We start from the raw sequence: 19,901 nt of genomic DNA on the forward strand, positions 1-19,901 counted from the left end.
TCTACAAGCTTTAGCAAAAATAGCCCCTAAGACATTGTTATGGGGTCATTTTCTCAGACTTGACAAAGTTCCTCCAGAGCCACAGATGACATTTTACAACTGTTTTCAGAAGTGCAGTTAAACAAGACCACACACAACACACATATCTTCTCAATGTCAAGGAGGGCTGGTGGACTAAAACAGCCTGTGGCTGTTAATGAACTCCCAAAGCTGCCACCCAAAAGATCAGAGGATGAGGAAGGAGTCACCAGCCTCATCACTTAATGTCAGCTGGTGAAATGGAGGCCCAACTGTTGATAACGCTGCTGGAAGGTCACATGTTTGATCCCCTCTGTAGGCTAGATGTGCACATGTGACCTTTCAAAATGTCCTTGAGGAACACAGAGAACTATTGGTGCATTCAATATGGCTTCCTGTAGGTGGTAAAATGTTAAAATAGTACACCTAGTAAAGCTGAGAAAAATTATTAACCAGGATTTGGCAGTGTGACAGATGTGCAGTCTTTTTACCCAGAATTAGTCTCAAATTAAACCAATTAAATAGTTTCAAATAGGAGAATTGTTAAGATTTTTGCTTTTCTTTTCATATTTTTATGTATATTTTTGTATATATTGTATATTTTATGTGTATTTTTGAGCCTCATTCCCCTTTTCTGATTCTGTGTAACTTGTCCATCTGCTCTTTGTTCTCCACTGTGTGTTTTTTAGAGGAAAGCATAGACCTCTAGTGGTGAGCTGGTTCCTCACATAAATGAATACCTCACTGAGGGAGACAGCTGTGATTTGGGAAAACACTGTAGTCATTTGGAAGTAAGTTGCTCCTATCAAGGTTTAATAAAAGGGATTTCATTGAGTTACAACGTGTCATAACTGCTGTTCAAATGGAACAAAGAAACCACTTCAAATGGGACCTATTCACATCAACCTGGTGACTAGATAGCAATCTGAATAAAAGAATGGATCAATGTGTCCACACAAAGGATTGTTTGTTCCAACTAACCACAGGGTTTCTTGAAAAACACTAAAAGTGTCCTCTACATAGTATTTGTAAAGACTCTAAATAGATGAAATATCAAAGCCCTCTCCCCTCCTCATCCTCCTGAATTTCCTTTGGAATGAATCCTTAAGTCACTGCTCCAGTCTTTGAAGTCCTACAAACTGCTTGCCCCTGGGATAAAAGAGAAAATTCATGTTCTTCCATCTCTGCCTTGTTCTCTGGAGAAATCCTCTGTTTGGACCTCCCCAAAAGAGACTCAGAGGGCGTTTACAAACAACAGAAAAAGACAAATAAATACAATGTCAACAATGCTCCCCACTACCTCTCCCTCAAACACACACTTGGTGGACTATGGTTTTCATATTTTTGTGTTTGTTTTTTCTCAATTTGTCCCCCAACTATAATTGCTTATCAGGTCAGGTAAATGTCACAAACCATGAAAAACATAAATGGTCTCCTTCAAGAAAATTTGTATAAAGCCTTTTGAGGCGCTGATAAATGTGAAGGCAGAAGAATGCACAGAATCTTTGGTTCTGCTGCACCAATCCTTTTTTTATCCTTCATTTTCCTAGTCGTGGCTACACAATATGGCCAAAGGTATGTTGATACATGAACATAACAAAAATACAGCATGTTATTGTTAAAAACCACAAGATTTTGGAGCCTGGCTGCAGAGATTTGATCCCATTCAGCAATGGTCAGCTCAGGCTGTTTGAGGGACAGGTGTAAACAAAATTTGAATGGCACAAGCTGTATGCTGTGGGGTACTGGTGCACAAAAGAAAAAAAGGGCACATGAGGGCACACTATCTCGCACTTTGGAGCATGTGGAGGCCAACTAATTTTCTAGAATTTAGGGCAGCCCATATATTGTATTGCATTTTCTCCAGAGAGGCACCCATTACTATACTGGATCATGTTTTCTACACCAGAATGGCACCCTAGAGGGCACTTTACCATGTTTTGTCCACTGGAAGGGCACCCTAGTGGGCTCTCTATAACGTTTTGTCAACTGGAAGGGCACCCTAGTGGGCACTGTATCACATTTTGTCTAGTGTAAGGGCACCCTAGAGGGCACTTTACCATGTTTTGTCCACTGGAAAGGCACCCTAGTGGGCACTCTATAACGTTTTGTCAACTGGAAGGGCACCCTAGTGGGCACTCTATAACGTTTTGTCAACTGGAAGGGCACCCTAGTGGGCTCTCTATAACGTTTTGTCAACTGGAAGGGCACCCTAGTGGGCACTGTATCACATTTTGTCTAGTGTAAGTGCACCCTAGAGGGCACTTTACCATGTTTTGTCCACTGGAAAGGCACCCTAGTGGGCACTCTATAACGTTTTGTCAACTGGAAGGGCACCCTAGTGGGCTCTCTATAACGTTTTGTCAACTGGAAGGGCACCCTAGTGGGCTCTCTATAACGTTTTGTCAACTGGAAGGGCACCCTAGTGGGCTCTCTATAACGTTTTATCTAGTGTAAGGGCACCCTAGTGGGCACTCTATTTTGATTTGTCAACTGGAAAGGGCATCCTAGAGGGCACTCTATCAGGTACTTTATCACGTTTTGTCCACTGGCTCGCAGTTGATGTTCCAGTTCAACCCAAAGGAGGTTGAGATCTAGGCTCTGTAGGCCAGTCAAATTCTTCCATATACCACACTAGGGAAACCATTTTTTTATGGACCTACTTTGTGCACGTGGACATTGTCATGATGAAAAGAGGAAAGGGCTTTCCTCCTCAAACTGTTACCACAAAGTTGGATACGAAGTAATTTCTGTTGTAATCTTCAAATTCTCACTTTAATAACTAAGAATGGAAAGGCCTGGCTCACCCACTATAACAATGAAAAACAACTCCAGCAACACAAATGTGTGGACAAGCTAACAGTACTAATAAATGTTGTGCTACTCAGAAGCTGCCAGCAATTATGTTAGCTTCTCTAGTTTCTACTGCTTATTTTATTAAAAATAATTTACATAATATATAATTGCGATCTAGATTATAATCACTGCACCAAATATGTGAATCTGTATGAGATGTACAATTTTATTAAAAGCTAACCAACCCAAAGCCAGATCTCAGCACAAACTGTGGTATTCAGTAAACACATGATGGCAGTATATCCACTATGTGTAACAGACTTGATCTGGGAATAATCGCATACAGCCAACCTAGATTTTGCTGGTGAAAATTGACAATAAAGCATTTGAAGACCAAATGAAAATCGAAGAGACCAAAATGTGATTAATGGATGTTCAGGTTAAATGAAAAAAGAAATCACATTCTCTATACATTTCATGTATTCAGTCAATAAGTCAGCTTATGTTTTACTAATTTCAAGTATTTTGTCATGTAATGCTTTTTCCATCATTTCTAAAAAGATAATACATTAAAGAAGTTTCTGTAAATGGGTTTCTACTAGCGTGTAGGAAGATTTGAAAGACTCTTAATTTTAACAAAGATAAAAGCCCAATTAGCCTATTATAAGAACAGTTACATCTCACTTATGAGACTTTGACTCTGGCTTCAGTGGCTAAGACTGTTGTTGTTGAATGCTAAAAACAACATAAAACAAGTAGTTCTAATTGTTTTATTTATGATGAAGTGGTCCATTTTAGATGTGTTGTAGTAATAAACCTTCATTTATCTTAGAATTTGAATAGGAAACTTTATAGACTGATGAAAGAAACCATCTATTTTTTTTAAACAAGTATACTGGGCTCAGAGGCTTTCATACAGTTCAGAACAGCATAAAGTAAAAGAAAAATGAACTGGTGCAGCGTTTACAGGAAAACTGTGAATAAGCCAGTTATGGAATAAAAGAGCCAAACCAAGTGTTTACGGGAGATTTTTTTTGCATCAGAGGTCAGGAAGTCTTTGGGAATATAATTTCTCTTAGGGGTGGCTGCTGACAGATTGTCTTCTCTGAAGGGAACGAATGATAGAAGAATGTGTAATTACAGTTTCTACACACAAGGTGTCAGTATTGCAGCACATTTAGCACATGTGACAGGCTAATCTGAGACAGATATTGAAAGGATCAGCAAGAAAAATAAAATATTTGTAGTAATAAATGAGCGCTGCTGCACAGCCTCAGAATCTCCCCTGATCTGTTTGGTGATTATCACCGCTTTGGATGATTACATGATATTCCCCGGAGGTGTCCTTTGGGGTTCTTACTGGATTGAGTATCCGATAGGCCTGCTCTTGGCAGTGCTCCTACTCTTGCTGCTGAAGCAGACAGAGGACAGGAAGTACAGTCATCCCACAGAAGGTGGCAAACATCCCATCCTGCCCTGCACAGGGCATAATGATGAAGCAGAAACACTTCTACGATCTTAAAGCGTTGGCAAAATGGCACCAGTATGAATGCTATTTAAAATTAATAGTGGTGGTTACGATGATACAGTGAGTCTTTATATTATTATGAAGTGTCAGAATGGGCGTTTTCTCAACATGTGAAACAAATGGTCATGATGAATACATATATTCTTGATTGAACTAGTGTATTCTGTATAATGAGCATAACTGCATAAATGCCAGGAACATTAAACCAATGACGTTGTTGTATTGGACTATTTGATTAACTTTAGCTTACTTTTGTCCACCCCCTATATAACCTAAATGTTTAATTTCATGTGTTGGACACATGATCACCTATACCTCATGAAACTAAAGCTATTCTGTCAATGTTGTTAAAGCTGCTAATAATTAACTTTTATTGTTCATTCTGTTACTAATAGATCTGAAGTGATTATAGTGCTCACTGCTTGATAAATGTTGGGTATATTGTGTAGCCTAATACTGTATGTTTCATGGTCTTCACTCACTGAAACCTTCCTTGAGACAGCGCAGGATAAAAACAAGATAGAGTCTGATATGCTGGCTACTAAGAAAGAAAACCAGCTTGCAGTTGTCATAATATCACAACTACACCTTCTGAGTTGATTTTATGTTTTTAAAAAACTATGCTGTTCAAACAAAATACACTTGTCTATTTTTTAACCGATTTTTGTTGTTGTAGTAAAACTAACATGGTATAGACAGTAAACAGAAAAATATTATTATTATTATTATTATTATTAAATTTCTAGGTTGAATCATTAGTTCAGCCACACAGGTGTTTTCATTTATGTTGCTCAATTAGACCACTTATCAGGATTGTGTGGGCATGCGCAGAATGAGCATTATTGACTTCTTCCTCACTTTCCTGTTTTTTGTTGCACCATGTATAGGTCGTTTTCATGGTAGGGAAAGGACAGATGTAAATAATAAGATTAATGATGTAGTAAATTGTAGTAAATGCATTAGTGACTCCTGTCCTTTCCTACAAGCCAACAAAGCTGCTGTAAAAAAAATCACAGTAAAGCATGACATTATCATATTGTATTCTATTAAATGTGCAAAAAGCAAGCTGAACTGATAAAGAACAGATAGGAGACGCACACACAAACCACTAATGTCGCACAGCAGCCAAGCGTGATATTAAATCTCAACAGGGTGAGAGCTAACAAAACTTCACTCCTACATACTGTGCGGGGGAAAAACTGATTGCTAAGAGCATTAAGTCATAGCTATTTACTCTACTACCAAAAGGAAAGATATTGAAGCGAAGAGTTCATCTCAGTTTACTGACTGTCAAACATCACAAACAAATGTGTGGAGTGAAATGAAATGATTCCTCTGCTAGAAGAATTGACCAATCACTGATTGGAGTGCATTTTATGTGGGACATAAGGCTTTCATAAACCAGAGGATTAACAGTGACATGCCACATCATCCAAATCACATGCCCTGAAGCAACTAATGACTTGCTTGTTGCATCCAGACAGCTTCCTATGAAGGAGTCCCACACTCCACCTTTTCCTTTCACCCTGTGAGACATGAAATGTGTTGTTTATGTAGATCATCAAGTGTTTCTCATGAAGATGATCTGATTTTACATCTATTTGAAGACAATTTCTATAATAGGTGAAGCATCTTCAGTTCAAGGACAAGAATACTTACCCTCAAGCAAATGATTCTTCTGCACATTCTCCTGTTACTAAAGTGTAATACAAAACCTGGGAAATTAAACAGCTAAGTGTTGTTAGAAGCCTTATATTGGGAACTGAATAGGCCACTGGAAACTGATCCCAATAACTCCTGAATCATCCATAACAGACGTAAGCCTACATCTAATTAGCAACTCGCTGAGCTTATGAAAGCAAAGTGGTCATAAAACTGGCCTATCACGCCTTCCCCTTTGTTTATGTATCTAATTGATTCTCGTTTTAATACCGGTTGCTATTGACTGGGCAGTGGACAATCTACAACCGTGACGCAGGTTAGTGACGCACGAAATGGGCGGGTTTTCCCCTCAAACGCTGCGAAAAGTATTCAACTCAGCAGCTTGTTTATCCGCCCGTACACTTAGCGATGTTATGGGTTAGCAGTTAAGCATGTGATGTAACATTTTTTTTTTTTTTTGGTCACTTCCAGTGCATTCTCACGTGTATCAGGATTTTTCTGATAAAAAAGTGACTGAATAATGGTTCAAACGTTCACGCCAATTGTATCGAGACTATTCTATAGCCCATTTATTTATTTTTAAACTTAATTAACTCTTAATATTCTGACGACAGAAATACGCGATATCATATAGCCTAACTGATTTCGCATATTGTTTCCCCTGGAAAACTCCAGCTGAAACGTCTTTGTAGATCGGACACTTTTTGCAGTGTTCTTCTCCTCCTCCTCCTCCTCCTCCTCCTCCTCACTTAAGACAGAGGGGGCAGGTCTTGTAGTGGACACTATTACTGCCTTGGCCGGTGATGCTGTATCTCACACGGGGCTTGAAGAGCCTCCCTGCTTATCTGATTATAATTATAGAGAGGTGACCTGGTTTCAGCACCGTGACTCGTCAACAGCTCCATTGCACAGCGGAGATTTGGACAATCCTTCCCCGCCCGGTGCGTCTGACAGAGCGGGTACCCAGGGCGCAGCCTCCGCGGCAGTTTCAGCACCAGCGGCCGGCCTGACCGGAGCGGAGCTGTCCACATATTCAGCACTTTTCTTCTGAAGGTGGGGACCACAGACAGCAAGTCAGCCAGGATATATCATCCTCCTGGACACTCCGAGAGAGCTTGTTTCAGGATGGCGTCAAAATCCGTTGGCCTTTTCGTCCTTTTCCAGCTTCTAGCCCTGAATGTAGTGATCCAGATATCTGCCTTCCCTACACCTACAGCCTCAGCGGGTGGTGAGTTGGTCATCGCCTCTAACCTTGACATAAAAATGTAGTATAGTAGTCTTGTGTACTGTGAGGTATTATTGCAAGAAGACTGCAGAAATGTTGGAGAGAACAGTTTCTGGAAGCAGTCAGTGATAACAAAGGAGATTTTAAAAACGCCACAAAGTGCAGTAAGGTCAAAAAACTCTCTATTCAGCACACATGGTGCCTGAAAAAAGAAAATGCTACAATGTTATGATAAACTCATAAACTAAATTTGGCCATTACACACTGTATACACCTCATACAGTATGGGCATTGATATTATATGAATGTCTTGACAATTTCTGTTCATCTTTGTAGAGATTTTATCTGTTTTGTAGCCTAAATGCTACTGTTTCAGGCGCTCCATTATAAACTACAACTACAAACCTGTTGACTAACAAATTTTTGCAAAAAGCAGTGCCTTTAAACTTCAGCTCCAGCTCAGCAGTGACTGGCGGTGTTTTAAATGACACCAGGTCGCACGTTATGGTCGCTTGTGGTCTATTTTCGCCGCAGTTTAATCTTTTGTTTGATAATCCGATTAAGCTCTGCCTCTGCAGTGGTGAGTTGTCAGAACAGAAACGATCGTATAAGTCTGAAAACTGGAAATGCATTAGAATGACAAAGTCAGTCAATAAAAATTCAATAAAGTAAAGAAAAAAATGTGATAGGCTACTTTTTAATTGAAGTAGGTTACATTAGTATCTATTCATAGCCTGTTTATCTATTTGCCATTTACATTTGTGACCTACAAAATCTGGGTCTGCTTATTAATAATCAAGTTAGCTTTAAGCCACCAGTTTAGCAATTACATCTATATTTTTCCCCTGTTGCAGATAAAACTGTGTACAATAGACAGTTGACAGAAGAAAAACCATTACAAGAGCAGGTAAGTCCCTCTTTCTCCATGTACCTAATTTTCTCATCCAATATCCGGCCAAATGGGCTTTATGGTCACTTGTCAAACAACCCAGGTATTAGCCCAGCAAACATTATTAATCACAGCTTATATCCTGAGTGGAAATTATTTGTTTCATCATTTCCCCAGATTGCTGAGGCGGACAGCGTGAAGGCTGCAGTACAGTCAGCTGGTAAGAGGAAACCTTACTGCCAATCAATGAATGACTTTATTCCCGCCCTGCTGAGTGGGTTCATGTTGCAGCACTTCCAGTAAAACAGGCTTCATCTGTACTGAGAAACAAGAACTATCAGAACTACAGTAACCACAATCATACCTCTTGTATTTCTCCAGTTTGATCAGTTTGTCTCTCCTGCCTTTCAGAGAGTAAGCGTCCCACCGCTTCCAAGGACACAGAGTCGGAGCAGGACCTTGATGACTTAACCGTGCTGAAGTCACTGGCCGATGGCCAGAAATCAAAGGAAGCCACTGAGTTGCCGCTCAAGAAGGAGGTCCAGTACGTTCCAGATGAATCAGATTCAACCAAGAGCCGGCGTCTGGCTGAGGACTATGACTCCACCAAGAGCGGGATGGACTATGGCAAGTACCAGGGTATGCACACCTGTCACCATGCACCTTGCTGGCAGGTACACATCCTGGCATTGTTTGTAAAGGTGCTGTGGGATAGCTGTTGTGTTGGGTCTGAGCCACTCTGCTTGTGTGCCTTTTTCCCCCTTCATCAAAGGACAGGCATCATGCTGTGTGCTTCTATCTGTCAGTAACAGGCCACCAGGCAGACATTTTAAGAAAGAGTAGGCAGAAAAACACGTGTATGTGTAATGGGGATAAGCAGACAGATAGAAAGAGCCAAAGACAGAACACGTGCATTCAAGAGAGAAAGATTATCCTCTCCCTCACAGACACTGCAGTTGTGAAAGGCTACTTTACCAGTGTCTTCATTTATCTCTTCACAGGAGACTTTTAAATACATGGCTTGGAATGAGGATTCCCTCTCATTTGGAATAATGAAGAATTAGAAATATCCAACATTTCTGACTGATCTAGCATTATCTCAATATGTCCACATATGTGTCTCCATATCCTGTCTTCAATTTGTTCCAAATAAAGTCTTTGATTAATTTTGAATTCAAATTTGTTAGTCAACTCAAAATCCAATCATTTGCTGATATCTACATAGATATGATCTCTTAGTAGATTTCAGATCACAACACATTTCACTGTATGTGAATGTAATTTATAATTCAGTTCAATCATCAGCATAAAGCAGAGAGACTCTGAGGTGAGGTGACTCAGACACAAAGGGATGAGTGCTACACTTCATCGATTCATGCTGTCGGCCCGGCAATGACAAGCAGCTTGTCAGGTTACTCCACATCTAAATTTGGCATGCACGGTCTGGATATCATTTCTTATTTCCTAGAGTGAGACAGAAATAAACCTTGTGTTTGAAGGTAAAGTACATCACTGATGATTCAACCAACCAATACAGGCAGAAGTATTATGGCAATGCTTATTTTTATTGTGCGTGGACCTTTGGAAGCATCAGGGACTGTTATGTAAGAGTCAAGCTGTAACAGTGGCACATTTTGTACGTGGTAATGGCAATATAAATGTGTTGAATATGAGGAAAGGAGAGGACAAGTCCTTTATTACTGAACGAGTCATTTTCCACCTAATGAGAGTAGTTTTAACATTTTATGGTACAATAGAGAGACAAAGAAGAAGAAAAGATGGATGGAGTAAAGTAGAGAAAGGAACAACGAGCTTCATGAACTCTTGTGTTTAATGGTTAAAATGGAGAAAAGATGAAAAAATATTTCATAATATTATCAGTTATGATAGTACTCAAAAAGTATTTTCAGTCAAATAGATTAAGAATTTAAGCAGAGACACCTGCTTTATGCCTGCACACAGCTAGTAAGCATATTTATAAAGTTACAAATGACACCATATGTGTTGTCCAATCTCAGATGACCCAGAAAGCTTCCGTCAGGTCGACGGCACTCCACTGACAGCAGAAGACATTGTCCAGAAGATCGCAAACAAGATCTACGAGGAGGACGACAGAGGGGTGTTCGACAGGATCGTCTCCAAACTGCTCAAACTGGGGCTGGTAGGTCATGAGCTTGTTCTCTCGCATGCTGTTCAATTCCACACAGCATGCAGCATGACATTTTCTCAACAGGAATCTCTCTTTCTCTGCACTGCTTGCTTCCTCACCGAAACAGGAAGAGATGTGTGAATTGTGCTCTGTTCATTTTGGTTGTGAATTACTTTTTTGGCGCTCAATAAGTAGTTTGACAGTGCCCAAATGGCTCCCTGAGATGAATCTCTCAGTGATCAATATGAGCTACATAAAGGTTTATCACATCTCACAGCACATTTGTTATTGCATGCAATTGTTCTCAGTCTGTCTCTTTTTCCTTTGTCTCTCTGTAGATCACAGATAGTCAAGCGGATACTCTGGAGTACCAGGTGGCTGAGGCGCTCCAGGATCTCATCACCAAAAATGCCAAGAACAACGAGATTGAGGACATTGAGAGCAACGACCAAGAAACCAGGGGAGAGCAGGACGACCAGGGTTCAGACACAAACACGGTAAAACCTGCAAAGAAGTGATAGTAACGGCAACAGTGATAACAAAAAGGATGATAACAGTAACAACCAACACTCTGGCATTTCCAGGACACATGGGAGCCACCCAGCCGCCGCTACAAGGAAGACGAGGACAATGAGGAAGAAGATGATGACGAGATTGAGGATGAGGTGGAGAGGGATGCAGAAGAAGAGGAGGGCGACACAGTCGACAACAGCTGGGACAAAGATACAGAGGAGGGCAATGAGGTGAGCCCTGAAGATGGGCTCCAGGACCTGCAGTACTTCCCAAACTTCTACCGTCTGCTCAGGAGCCTCGACTCAGGTAAAAACACAAACACACATCGAGCTGGCTGTGACATTTTAGATCAGAGGCACAATAGTCGACACTTCACAGCATCCTTCATCCAACAATAGAAGTTCTTCAGATCAAGAACAGGACTAGAGAGCTGTTGTTGTCATGGAGATATTGTTCTTAAGGATGAGTCGATGATTTTTTTTGATTGCCTTTGTTTCCACAACACATCTTCCTGCAGATGAAGTACAGATGAAACACACACACACACACACACACACACACACACACACACACACACACATACACACACACTACTAATTATTTATAATCCTATCATCATGACCCCCACAGTCAAACACCATGTGGTAACAGAAACACCAATTACCATTAACAAAACATCAATGATAGATGTTGGTTTTGAATGTGTCTGGTTTGCTGTTGCAGATCGAGACAATCAGGAGAGAGAGACATTGATCACCATCATGAAGACGCTGATTGACTTTGTGAAGATGATGGTGAAGTACGGAACCATCACGCCAGAGGAGGGAGTGTCCTATCTGGGTAAGACACAACACAATACCAGCACTGTTTATCTATAGTCCGGTACATTTAGTGTCAGAGATTGAGGCATGAAATCGTATGACAGGGGCCACAGTCCTTGAAGACCTCTCTGCATTTGTGGTAAATAATGTTATGCTTGCAGTACATAGGACAGGGCAATTATTCAGTGATATTGTGTGACAGTTCATTCTTGACCATGGGATTAGTAGCTTGATAAAATAACTTTAACTCAATCTTGATTTATTAGCTTTTTACAAACCTTTCATCCCCACCACCATATAGTCTTGCTGTGGTTAGAAGCTCCAGGAAAAAGTCAGCTATAAAAACCCATAAAATATATTCTAGAGCTTGATTTAAGGTATTGTTTTGAATTTATCATATATCTACTTTCTGTGGAATTAAGTCAGGATTATATGATCAAATTGTGTTGTTGTTACAAAATGATGTCTAAAGTAAGGGTTCCTTCCAAATTGTAACTAAAGGTTACAAGGTTTTATTTTTGACATAATGCATTACAGTGGATTACTTTAAAGACAGACAATCACATATCATGTTATATATTAATACATATATGATATTGATTTCAATCTTGTTAAACAGCTCTGTGTATGTGTAGCTGACATGTGGATGAAAGTTTCAATCTATCCATTGCATTAGTAACTAGTGTACATGCATTGCTCATTCTGTGTGTGTTGTGTGTTTTTTCCTTGCATTCTATTTGTGTTCAGTCAAGCTAATGTTCCCCATCAGCCGGTGCAGTGGAGTGTGAAGCCTGCACAGACAGATTAGTGTCAGTGGCGCCCTATATAACCAAGCTGGTTTTCATAGCTGGCCATCACATCAGTAGCCAGTGGAAAGGTCAGCCACCTATAAGGGACAGCTGTCATCTCTTCGTATGAGCCTCTGGAAACCCCAGACCCAACATCTCTTTCTCTCTGTTCAGATGACATTCCAGGCAGAAAAAAAATAGAAATGACATGCTCTTTCATACATGGGGAGGAGATGTCATTGTGCTTTAAAATCAGCTTGGCAGACGTGGTCTCACTTAGGCCTGCAATCAGCCCAAAACAGAAATATGTTCAATTTACAGTGATATAAAACATAGAAAAGCAGCCAATCCTCACTTTTCAGAAGCTTAAAACAAAGAATGTTTGGGATTTTTGGTCAGTAAAAGACTTAAATGATAATCAAAAACTGCTCCAGATTTATTATATATTTATCTGATTATCAGCCAATCAAGTTAGTAACTACCTGTTTTACTACTCTTAACACAGATCAGAAATATAATTAGCACCTAATCAGAATAGGTTTACAATGTGTATGTCCCACTATAAGATATCAAGTACTATAACTAAAGCTGACCTATGTAGTCTGTGGGAGGATTAATCGATACTCCTTCTGATGACCCCTAGCAGCAGTTGGCCATTGTTGTCTCTTACAGCGGAGCAAATGACCCTACTGACATTACAAACTGGAACAAAACAGGCATATATCGTTACACAAAATGTGAGTTTCCAAGGCAACCTCTCTGGCTTTATGTAGCATAGGTTGTGAGGAGATAAGCGGATGGATTTCCACCATCTCCTAGCAACATGTTAATGTCCCCCTCCCCACTTCCACCCCCAACTGGCTGTGATGCTCCAGTGAGTCACCCAGGTACACAACTGAATACACACAGCTGTCAATCAACACTAATCTGCCTGAGGGTGATACAGACCCCAAGCTAGAAAAAGAGAGATGTAGAGGAAGAGAGTGTGTGTGGTGGGAGTGGTGTACATGTTTGTTTGTGTGGGCTGATGGTGAAAGAATGGGCCTCCACTGTGCTACAGGTGGGAGGAGATGGCTTGAATAGACAGAAAGTGCAAGTGAAAGTGAGATGCTTAGATAACAAGAAATTAAACGAGGCTGTCTTACTATCCAGATATCTAATATTCTAAACCCAATTTAAAAAAAAAAACTGTTCCTCTGCTTCAACTTGTAGTTATGTTTTCTTCTCTTGTGTCCTTCATTGCATAATGTAAATGGCCAAAATTTCCAATATGTATGTTATAATCCAGAATATTTACTCAGTTGGAGAGGTGCTTCTTAGGAACTTTACTTTATGTCTCTCTATTTAACAACTGCAGTTGCGCTATATAAACACTTATTAAATTTACAACACATATAATAGTTGTACTTAGAAGTGTTCATTAATGTATATCTTATAACTATAACTCCTCCTGTGAGGCACCCATAACTGGAGGCTGCCATATAAACAGATATATATCCTTATAGATGTATACAGCTGCATTATAGTGTGTTATAAACCAGGTATTAAATGTTAAAAGAGAGTTTCTAAAAGCTAAATATGGGGCACTTAAAGTAAAGTGTTACTGGAACGTAATATAAAGGATGAAGTTTCAGCTGATGCCTGGGGTGTGTGAACATCTGCTTCCTCTATTTTTTAACATCATGTTCACCCCTTTGCAAATCCATGGAGGATCAGTTGTCACTTAACTTCAGTCTCTTAAAACTAAACCATATGATTTGTTTGTGTCATTCCCTGGCTGATTTGGGGACTTTTAAATTCTGTAATCTTGTTGTGAATGTGAAACTCACTGTAATATTACAGTATAATATATACAATATAAACAGACCCTGAGAAAAAATTAATTAACTACCCAAATATATGTGGTTGTTTTGCTAAAGCAAAAACTATAGCCATGTTGCCAAATAAATGGCTTTAGATTTTTATAAAGATGGGAAACTGTTTTGTGTTCTGTTCAAGCGGGGATGCTGTAAATGTTGTAGGGGAGAGGGATATAATTAATACTATATACAGCCTTTAGAAGTAAAGTTCCTATACTGTATAATATTTTTTCAATATTTAGTCTACTGAATAAATAACTTATTGAAAACGAACATGGAAAACAACCACATTTTGTTTATCACTCTTGTCAAACTCTAGAGGATCCTTTTCATTAATTAGATGAAACCCTTTTCTAATGATTATCACCCTCTGAGTCACACAGGACAGCGTGGGACTCAAAAAGTTAAGAGGTTTTCATTCATTGTCTGCAGAGTGAACTGATTACACAAAATGCTAACCAGGTCTAAAAGTAAATGTTTGGCATGTTTCACCCACCTGCAGAGAACCTGGATGCCATGATAGCCATGCAGACCAAGAACAAGCTGGGCAAGTCTCTTGGACCTCCTGACTTCTCTGGACCCAATGGTAAACAACCTCACAAGTTATCCTCCAAATATCAATGTAATCATATAATTTTCTTCGACATGGTCAAATGTAATTTTGGGAAATATGCTTATGTGCCTTCTGACGAAGGTTCGTTGAGAAGGTCAATACCACTCTCAAATCTGTCCGTTAAATATAAGGCTATAGCCAGCAGCCAGTCAATAAACACATTATATTTTGTTTGTTAAATCCTAAATGCAAAAAAATGACAGTTCAGTTTTTTATGGAGGTGTTTTAAGTTACTGCTCCCAGCCAAGAAATAGTCTGGAAGACAAACCTCACTAAAACAGCTAATATTCCACTTCGGTTTTTGCACAGATTAAACAAACAGTATTTAACATGTTAGTCTCCACCAGACAGCATGTATTTACCAAAATGTTTAACTACTGCTGTAAGTATTTCTACCAGCAAAACTTCTTAATGCCCCATGTACTGACTCTGCTGTAGGAAAAAACTTGGATGAGGATGACAACACCAAGGCAGAGGCTGCCAAAATGCAGAAGGAGTATGAGAACCTGAAAGACTCAACCAAGGAGGAGCAGCCATCTACTGAGACCAGTCAGTCCATTATCCAGTCCTGATGACCAGAGGAATCATGAATAGCATTTGTGTAGTGATTTGATAATTCGATAAAATAATTTGATACAATTCTATACCATTTTGCCCCTCAAAAATTATAAACTGTGTGCCTTGTAAATTGCATGACTCATTTTTGTTTGTTTGTTTGTTTTTTATGCATTATTATTGTTTTGTGTCTTAAATAAATGCAGAATTCTCAAATATAGCAAATTTCCACCACATCAGTTTAATAAAGCTAAACATCTTCTTTGCTCTATCTCAGTGAAAGGTCAACAAATTTTGTTTGAGTGTAATGGCCGAGACCATTTCAGACCTTCTGTTTTCACGCACTAGAGATGATAGGGAATAAACAACACTGTGCAGTGCAGGCCAGTCATAGCCAGTCCATGCTTGTCCCTGAACTAGGCCAGTCCAATAACACTTACAGGAAAGCTTGTCACAGCTGACATTATTCTCTGTCCTTGTACACTGTACTTTATCCGCTGATCAGTCAGATCCACACAAACACAGGCACGAATAGAAAAGACAAACAAAATGGAATATCGAGAGGGATTACCACCAGGACATTCATTTCAGCAGGAAATTAAGTAAATCCTGAGTAATGTATTACCTGTATGTTAACAGGTTGCACTGAGTTTCATAATATAATATTCATGGAAAGTTAGGGGCATGAATTATATTCCAAATTTTATTTGCAGTCTGGTCTAGTCTAGTCTTCATTTTTGGTTATTGGTTAAATCTCAAACTATAGCTATCATAAACATACTGTAGCTGCCATTTCTTCACATTGAGTGTCTTTTTTGGACCAGAAAAAAATGTGTCTTATTGTGCTGCTAGTTTAACATGAAAGTACAATCCTGGCTGCCAGCATGTTCCCATTGCTGCTGAAATTTGAAAGATGAAAATCATAACTCATAACGCTTTAGGAAAATTGTGGGGTATAAATAATTGATGAGTCAGTGCTATCACTGTCTTACTCTTTGGCGGAAACTAGACTCTTCTGAGCGCTACTGTACTACAGAAGTGAAGGATCTATTATTTTCTACCTCCTAATACATAGAAGAGGTTTTTAATGTCTCCTTTTCATCATTTTCTCTTTTTATTACTAGATCAGCCTGGCAAGTCAGAGACTTATCTGGAGGCCATAAGGAAGAACATTGAGTGGCTGAAGAAACACAGCAAAGAAGAAGGCAAAGAGGGTGAGGTGCATTCCCTTACTAAGAGATAGATGAGAGAAACCAGCTACCAAACCAAAGTCTTGTGTGTCTATCAAATGACCATACACTATCATTTTTTTAACCGGTCTGTCTAAACTGCTCCCCCTTCTCTGATTTTTGAAGAGCCAGAACAAGAAAAACATTCTCCTTTGCAAACCCACTTCTCACTAAACTGTGGTGGGTCACAGAGGTCTGAGGTGACGCACCGAAGAACAGAAAATTTGAAGGCTTTTTTGTTAGCCCCAGTTTGCAATTAAAATGAGTGTGGGATACCAGGATAGATGCTTCTCTCCAGATCTCATGAATATGGATAATTTTTGATGAGTCTGTTCTAATTACTCATGATGCAGCTTTCTTGTTTGAGATAAAGGTCTATTCATTTATTCCCTCCTACCTGTTCCTCTGCATTTATAGCGTCTGGTGCATAATTAGCATTTCTATCACAACAACACAAAAAAGCCTTGAAAAGACTATCACGTCTTTGTTATCAGTCTGCTCATGCAGTGTTTCTGACTGTTTATTTACATCCTTACTGTAACTGTCAGCATTCATAAAGAAGTGACCCAGAAACTGCTCCGGGTCTGCAGAGCTGTGAAAATGGTGGTAGTTTCACACACACCAGTGCACTCGTCTAACAGAAGAAAGCCTGCTGTTGGACTCTCCACAGTGTCAAATCAATGCCCAGTGGTGCTTAATTAAGCAGCAGAGAAAGATATGTTAATGAGTTCTCACTATTCAGGCCATCAGCCCACTGGCAATCATCTCAAACTAAAAACAAGTTCTAGCTCAGTCAGATTTATATATACTGCTGAGGTTCAGTGGCCTAAAATAATCTGGGCCAATCGATAAGTGGTTCAGCCACTAGTGAGTCAGAAAAACAGCTCAAAGACAGAGAAATTGCAGATAAAAACAAAGTTTGAAAGAAGCTGACACTGAGCTTATAGTGCTGCAGAGTCCAGAGCGGAGGGGGCCAAAGCAGCAGGGAAGTTTTGTTTGGTGCTCATCTCCGACCGGGCTCTATATAGGGCACTTCATTAGCATTCTAGTTTGTGGAGTGGTTGTCTGGGACAACAGGGGCCTCCCCGCCTGCCTGTCAGTGATCTGGGCAGAGGACACAGACAGATAATGGTCTCAGAACAGGCAAGCTCAGACTGAACACACACACTGAGCCTACATGTTTAACTGCTCTCTAAATTTCACCTCATTCCTATTCTCTATATTTTTTCTCCCTCTTCGGTAGAGCTACAGCTGCAGCAGAACAAAAGTCTTTTCAAACAAAAAACAGTGTCATAGAAACAGAGTGGTGACGGGCCATTTATTGTGTTTACTCTACCAGAAGCACCCATTAGGACAATCTCAGCGGACGCTCTGTGTGTTTAAATGTGTGCATACGCTCGTGTGTGTGCGTGTGCATACGCCCACACACTACACAGATTAGCCACAGGAGCAGATGGACGTAGAGGCAACATCCTGGTTTTGGCTCTTGGCTCCTCACAGCCAAGATTGAGAGAAGAGGTTACTGTCTCTAATCACATTCTGTTAATCCCTTACACACGTCATGCTTGTCATCAGCAAAGCAACTGTTTCTTGAAGCAATGCAATAAATTGCTGTTGCTACGTAGAAATGTTATTAGGAAGGCGCAGAAGTTGTTGTGCGACTTCTTGGCTGTCCTCTGTCCTTCTGTTCAGCCTTTACTCAGTTGGAGCTGGGAGAAGTGGTGCAGCAGCTGTTTGCCTGCTCTCTAAAACTCATTTGTTACCATGATGGATAACACAGAGTAAGGTTGTGTTCATCTCTAAATATAGCCACATCCTGCTGCAGCCTTATGGTGGTACATGTAATGACAATGAGTTGTCTAGAGCAAGGTGAACACACTTTTTTAAAAGACGTATGAAGTATTTGAGTTAACTGATTTGGTAAACTTGAAACTGATTACACTGAAATTGAATGTTAGAAATCATTTAATTTTGAGCACTGGGAAATTATGTTTCACTCTGTGATCTTTTGGCCTTCTTAGTTCATGCTTGTATGTGGCATCCTCTTAACCCCAAACATGCTGACTCTGACCTTAATCCTCCTTGATAATGAACTACCAAATCAGATTATGGCTTGTTTGGGTGTGCTGTCTTATGAAGACAGTGCTTCAGGAGTTTAATGTCTGATCTATCCTCATAACCTCATGATCTTCCTCTTTGAATCTCAGATTATAAACCCACCATTTGCTGTGTCTGTCTTTCCAGATTATGACCTCTCCAAGCTGAAGGACTTCATGGACCAACAGGTTGACTCCTACATTGAAAAGGGCATCATCGCCAAGGACGAAGGCGACACCATCAAGAGGATCTACAGCAGCCTGTAACGCCGTCATCCATTTCCAACCAACCCCTGGCCTAAAACACAGGACTGAATCTGAAACTTAAAATCTCCAACACAACCCTGACTACTTAGTTTTTTCCCACGGCATGGTACAGTATAAACTGTGTATTCAAAACTACCTGCTTAAGGGGAACTTGTTTACCCTCCCAGACATTCCCAAAATTGATCAAAATAGGTGATTTAATCATTCCAGACCATAACAGTAAAATTGTTCTTTACAGCTACCTAACTGATATTTGCACGCCAAGATAGCAGAGTAATAATCACTAGTATATTATTGAGAGAAATCAAAGTATTTTATGTAACCAACTCACACGTCCAACTAAGTTCTAGCATTTACTCCAACTTGACTCCTGTGGGAAATGAATGTTATAAGAGTATGATGCTGTAGCTTTGTCATCAACTACTGTTTTCAATGCATTTTTGCAAACAAAATCACATATATATCAACTCGTAATCATTCTGTGTAACCTGTCTTAGCCTATTATATTTCTTTTTCCCAGTTTATGTGCAAGATCTTAATGTACTCTTGCTTTTTATTTTACCAAAAATATATTTGTCACGTGTCATGTCAGTCGGCGCCCTCCATACTCGTATGTTCTGTTCTGATGTAATTCTTCTGGGGCCCACTAGGAGGCCGTGTCTGTATCCTCAATTCTCTCTGCATGTCTCTGTGAGTTCAACATTTCCATCTGTGTAGAGACAGAAGATAAGTATTTTTAAATGTAAATATTTGTGATGTTTTCCTAAAGTTTAAAAAGCAATTAAAACATTGCCTTTTCTTTACCTGTGTACTTAACTGTGACAATGAAGGAGAAACAAAACAAACACACCAATAACTGACATCCACACGCTCACAAGAACCTGCATTGTCAT

The 19,901-nt window shown here is 39.8% G+C and overlaps 1 protein-coding gene and 1 long non-coding RNA gene across 3 annotated transcripts; one reads left to right on the top strand and one right to left on the bottom strand.

Moving 5' to 3' along the window:
• Positions 1-5,699: 5,699 nt before the first annotated feature.
• Positions 5,700-6,566, bottom strand: LOC119890489. Its single transcript, XR_005442236.1, has 2 exons — positions 6,002-6,566; positions 5,700-5,868 (listed from the first exon to the last, which is right to left on the bottom strand). It is a non-coding gene; the product is annotated as an uncharacterized LOC119890489 (long non-coding RNA).
• Positions 6,567-6,760: 194 nt separating this feature from the next.
• On the top strand, positions 6,761-19,811 carry scg3 (secretogranin III). Of its 2 annotated transcripts, none has more exons than XM_038701784.1 (12): positions 6,761-7,232; positions 8,084-8,136; positions 8,296-8,338; positions 8,530-8,757; positions 10,137-10,279; positions 10,606-10,764; positions 10,852-11,086; positions 11,504-11,620; positions 14,751-14,834; positions 15,300-15,410; positions 16,541-16,630; positions 18,890-19,811. In XM_038701784.1, exons 1-12 carry the CDS (start codon positions 7,130-7,132, stop codon positions 19,006-19,008), a joined length of 1,485 nt encoding a protein of 494 aa, XP_038557712.1. In that variant the 5' UTR covers positions 6,761-7,129; the 3' UTR covers positions 19,009-19,811. The 2 variants fall into 2 exon arrangements, with proteins under 2 accessions (XP_038557712.1, XP_038557713.1); XM_038701785.1 differs by having other exon boundaries at positions 6,762-7,232; positions 8,530-8,745.
• Positions 19,812-19,901: the final 90 nt, after the last annotated feature.

This window comes from Micropterus salmoides, unplaced genomic scaffold (genome assembly GCF_014851395.1).
Source record: "Micropterus salmoides isolate LMB-PRFRI ecotype aquatic unplaced genomic scaffold, ASM1485139v1 Ms_hic_scaffold_6, whole genome shotgun sequence".
NCBI lineage: Eukaryota > Metazoa > Chordata > Actinopteri > Centrarchiformes > Centrarchidae > Micropterus > Micropterus salmoides.

Coding starts and splice junctions, on each gene's coding strand:
- scg3 (XM_038701784.1), top strand. CDS start 7,130: ATGGCGTCAAAATCCGTTGGCCTTTTCGTCCTTTTCCAGCTTCTAGCC. Junction 11,087..11,503: donor GCTCAGGAGCCTCGACTCAG/GTAAAAACACAA, acceptor TTGCTGTTGCAG/ATCGAGACAATCAGGAGAGA. Junction 15,411..16,540: donor GCAGCCATCTACTGAGACCA/GTCAGTCCATTA, acceptor TTTTATTACTAG/ATCAGCCTGGCAAGTCAGAG.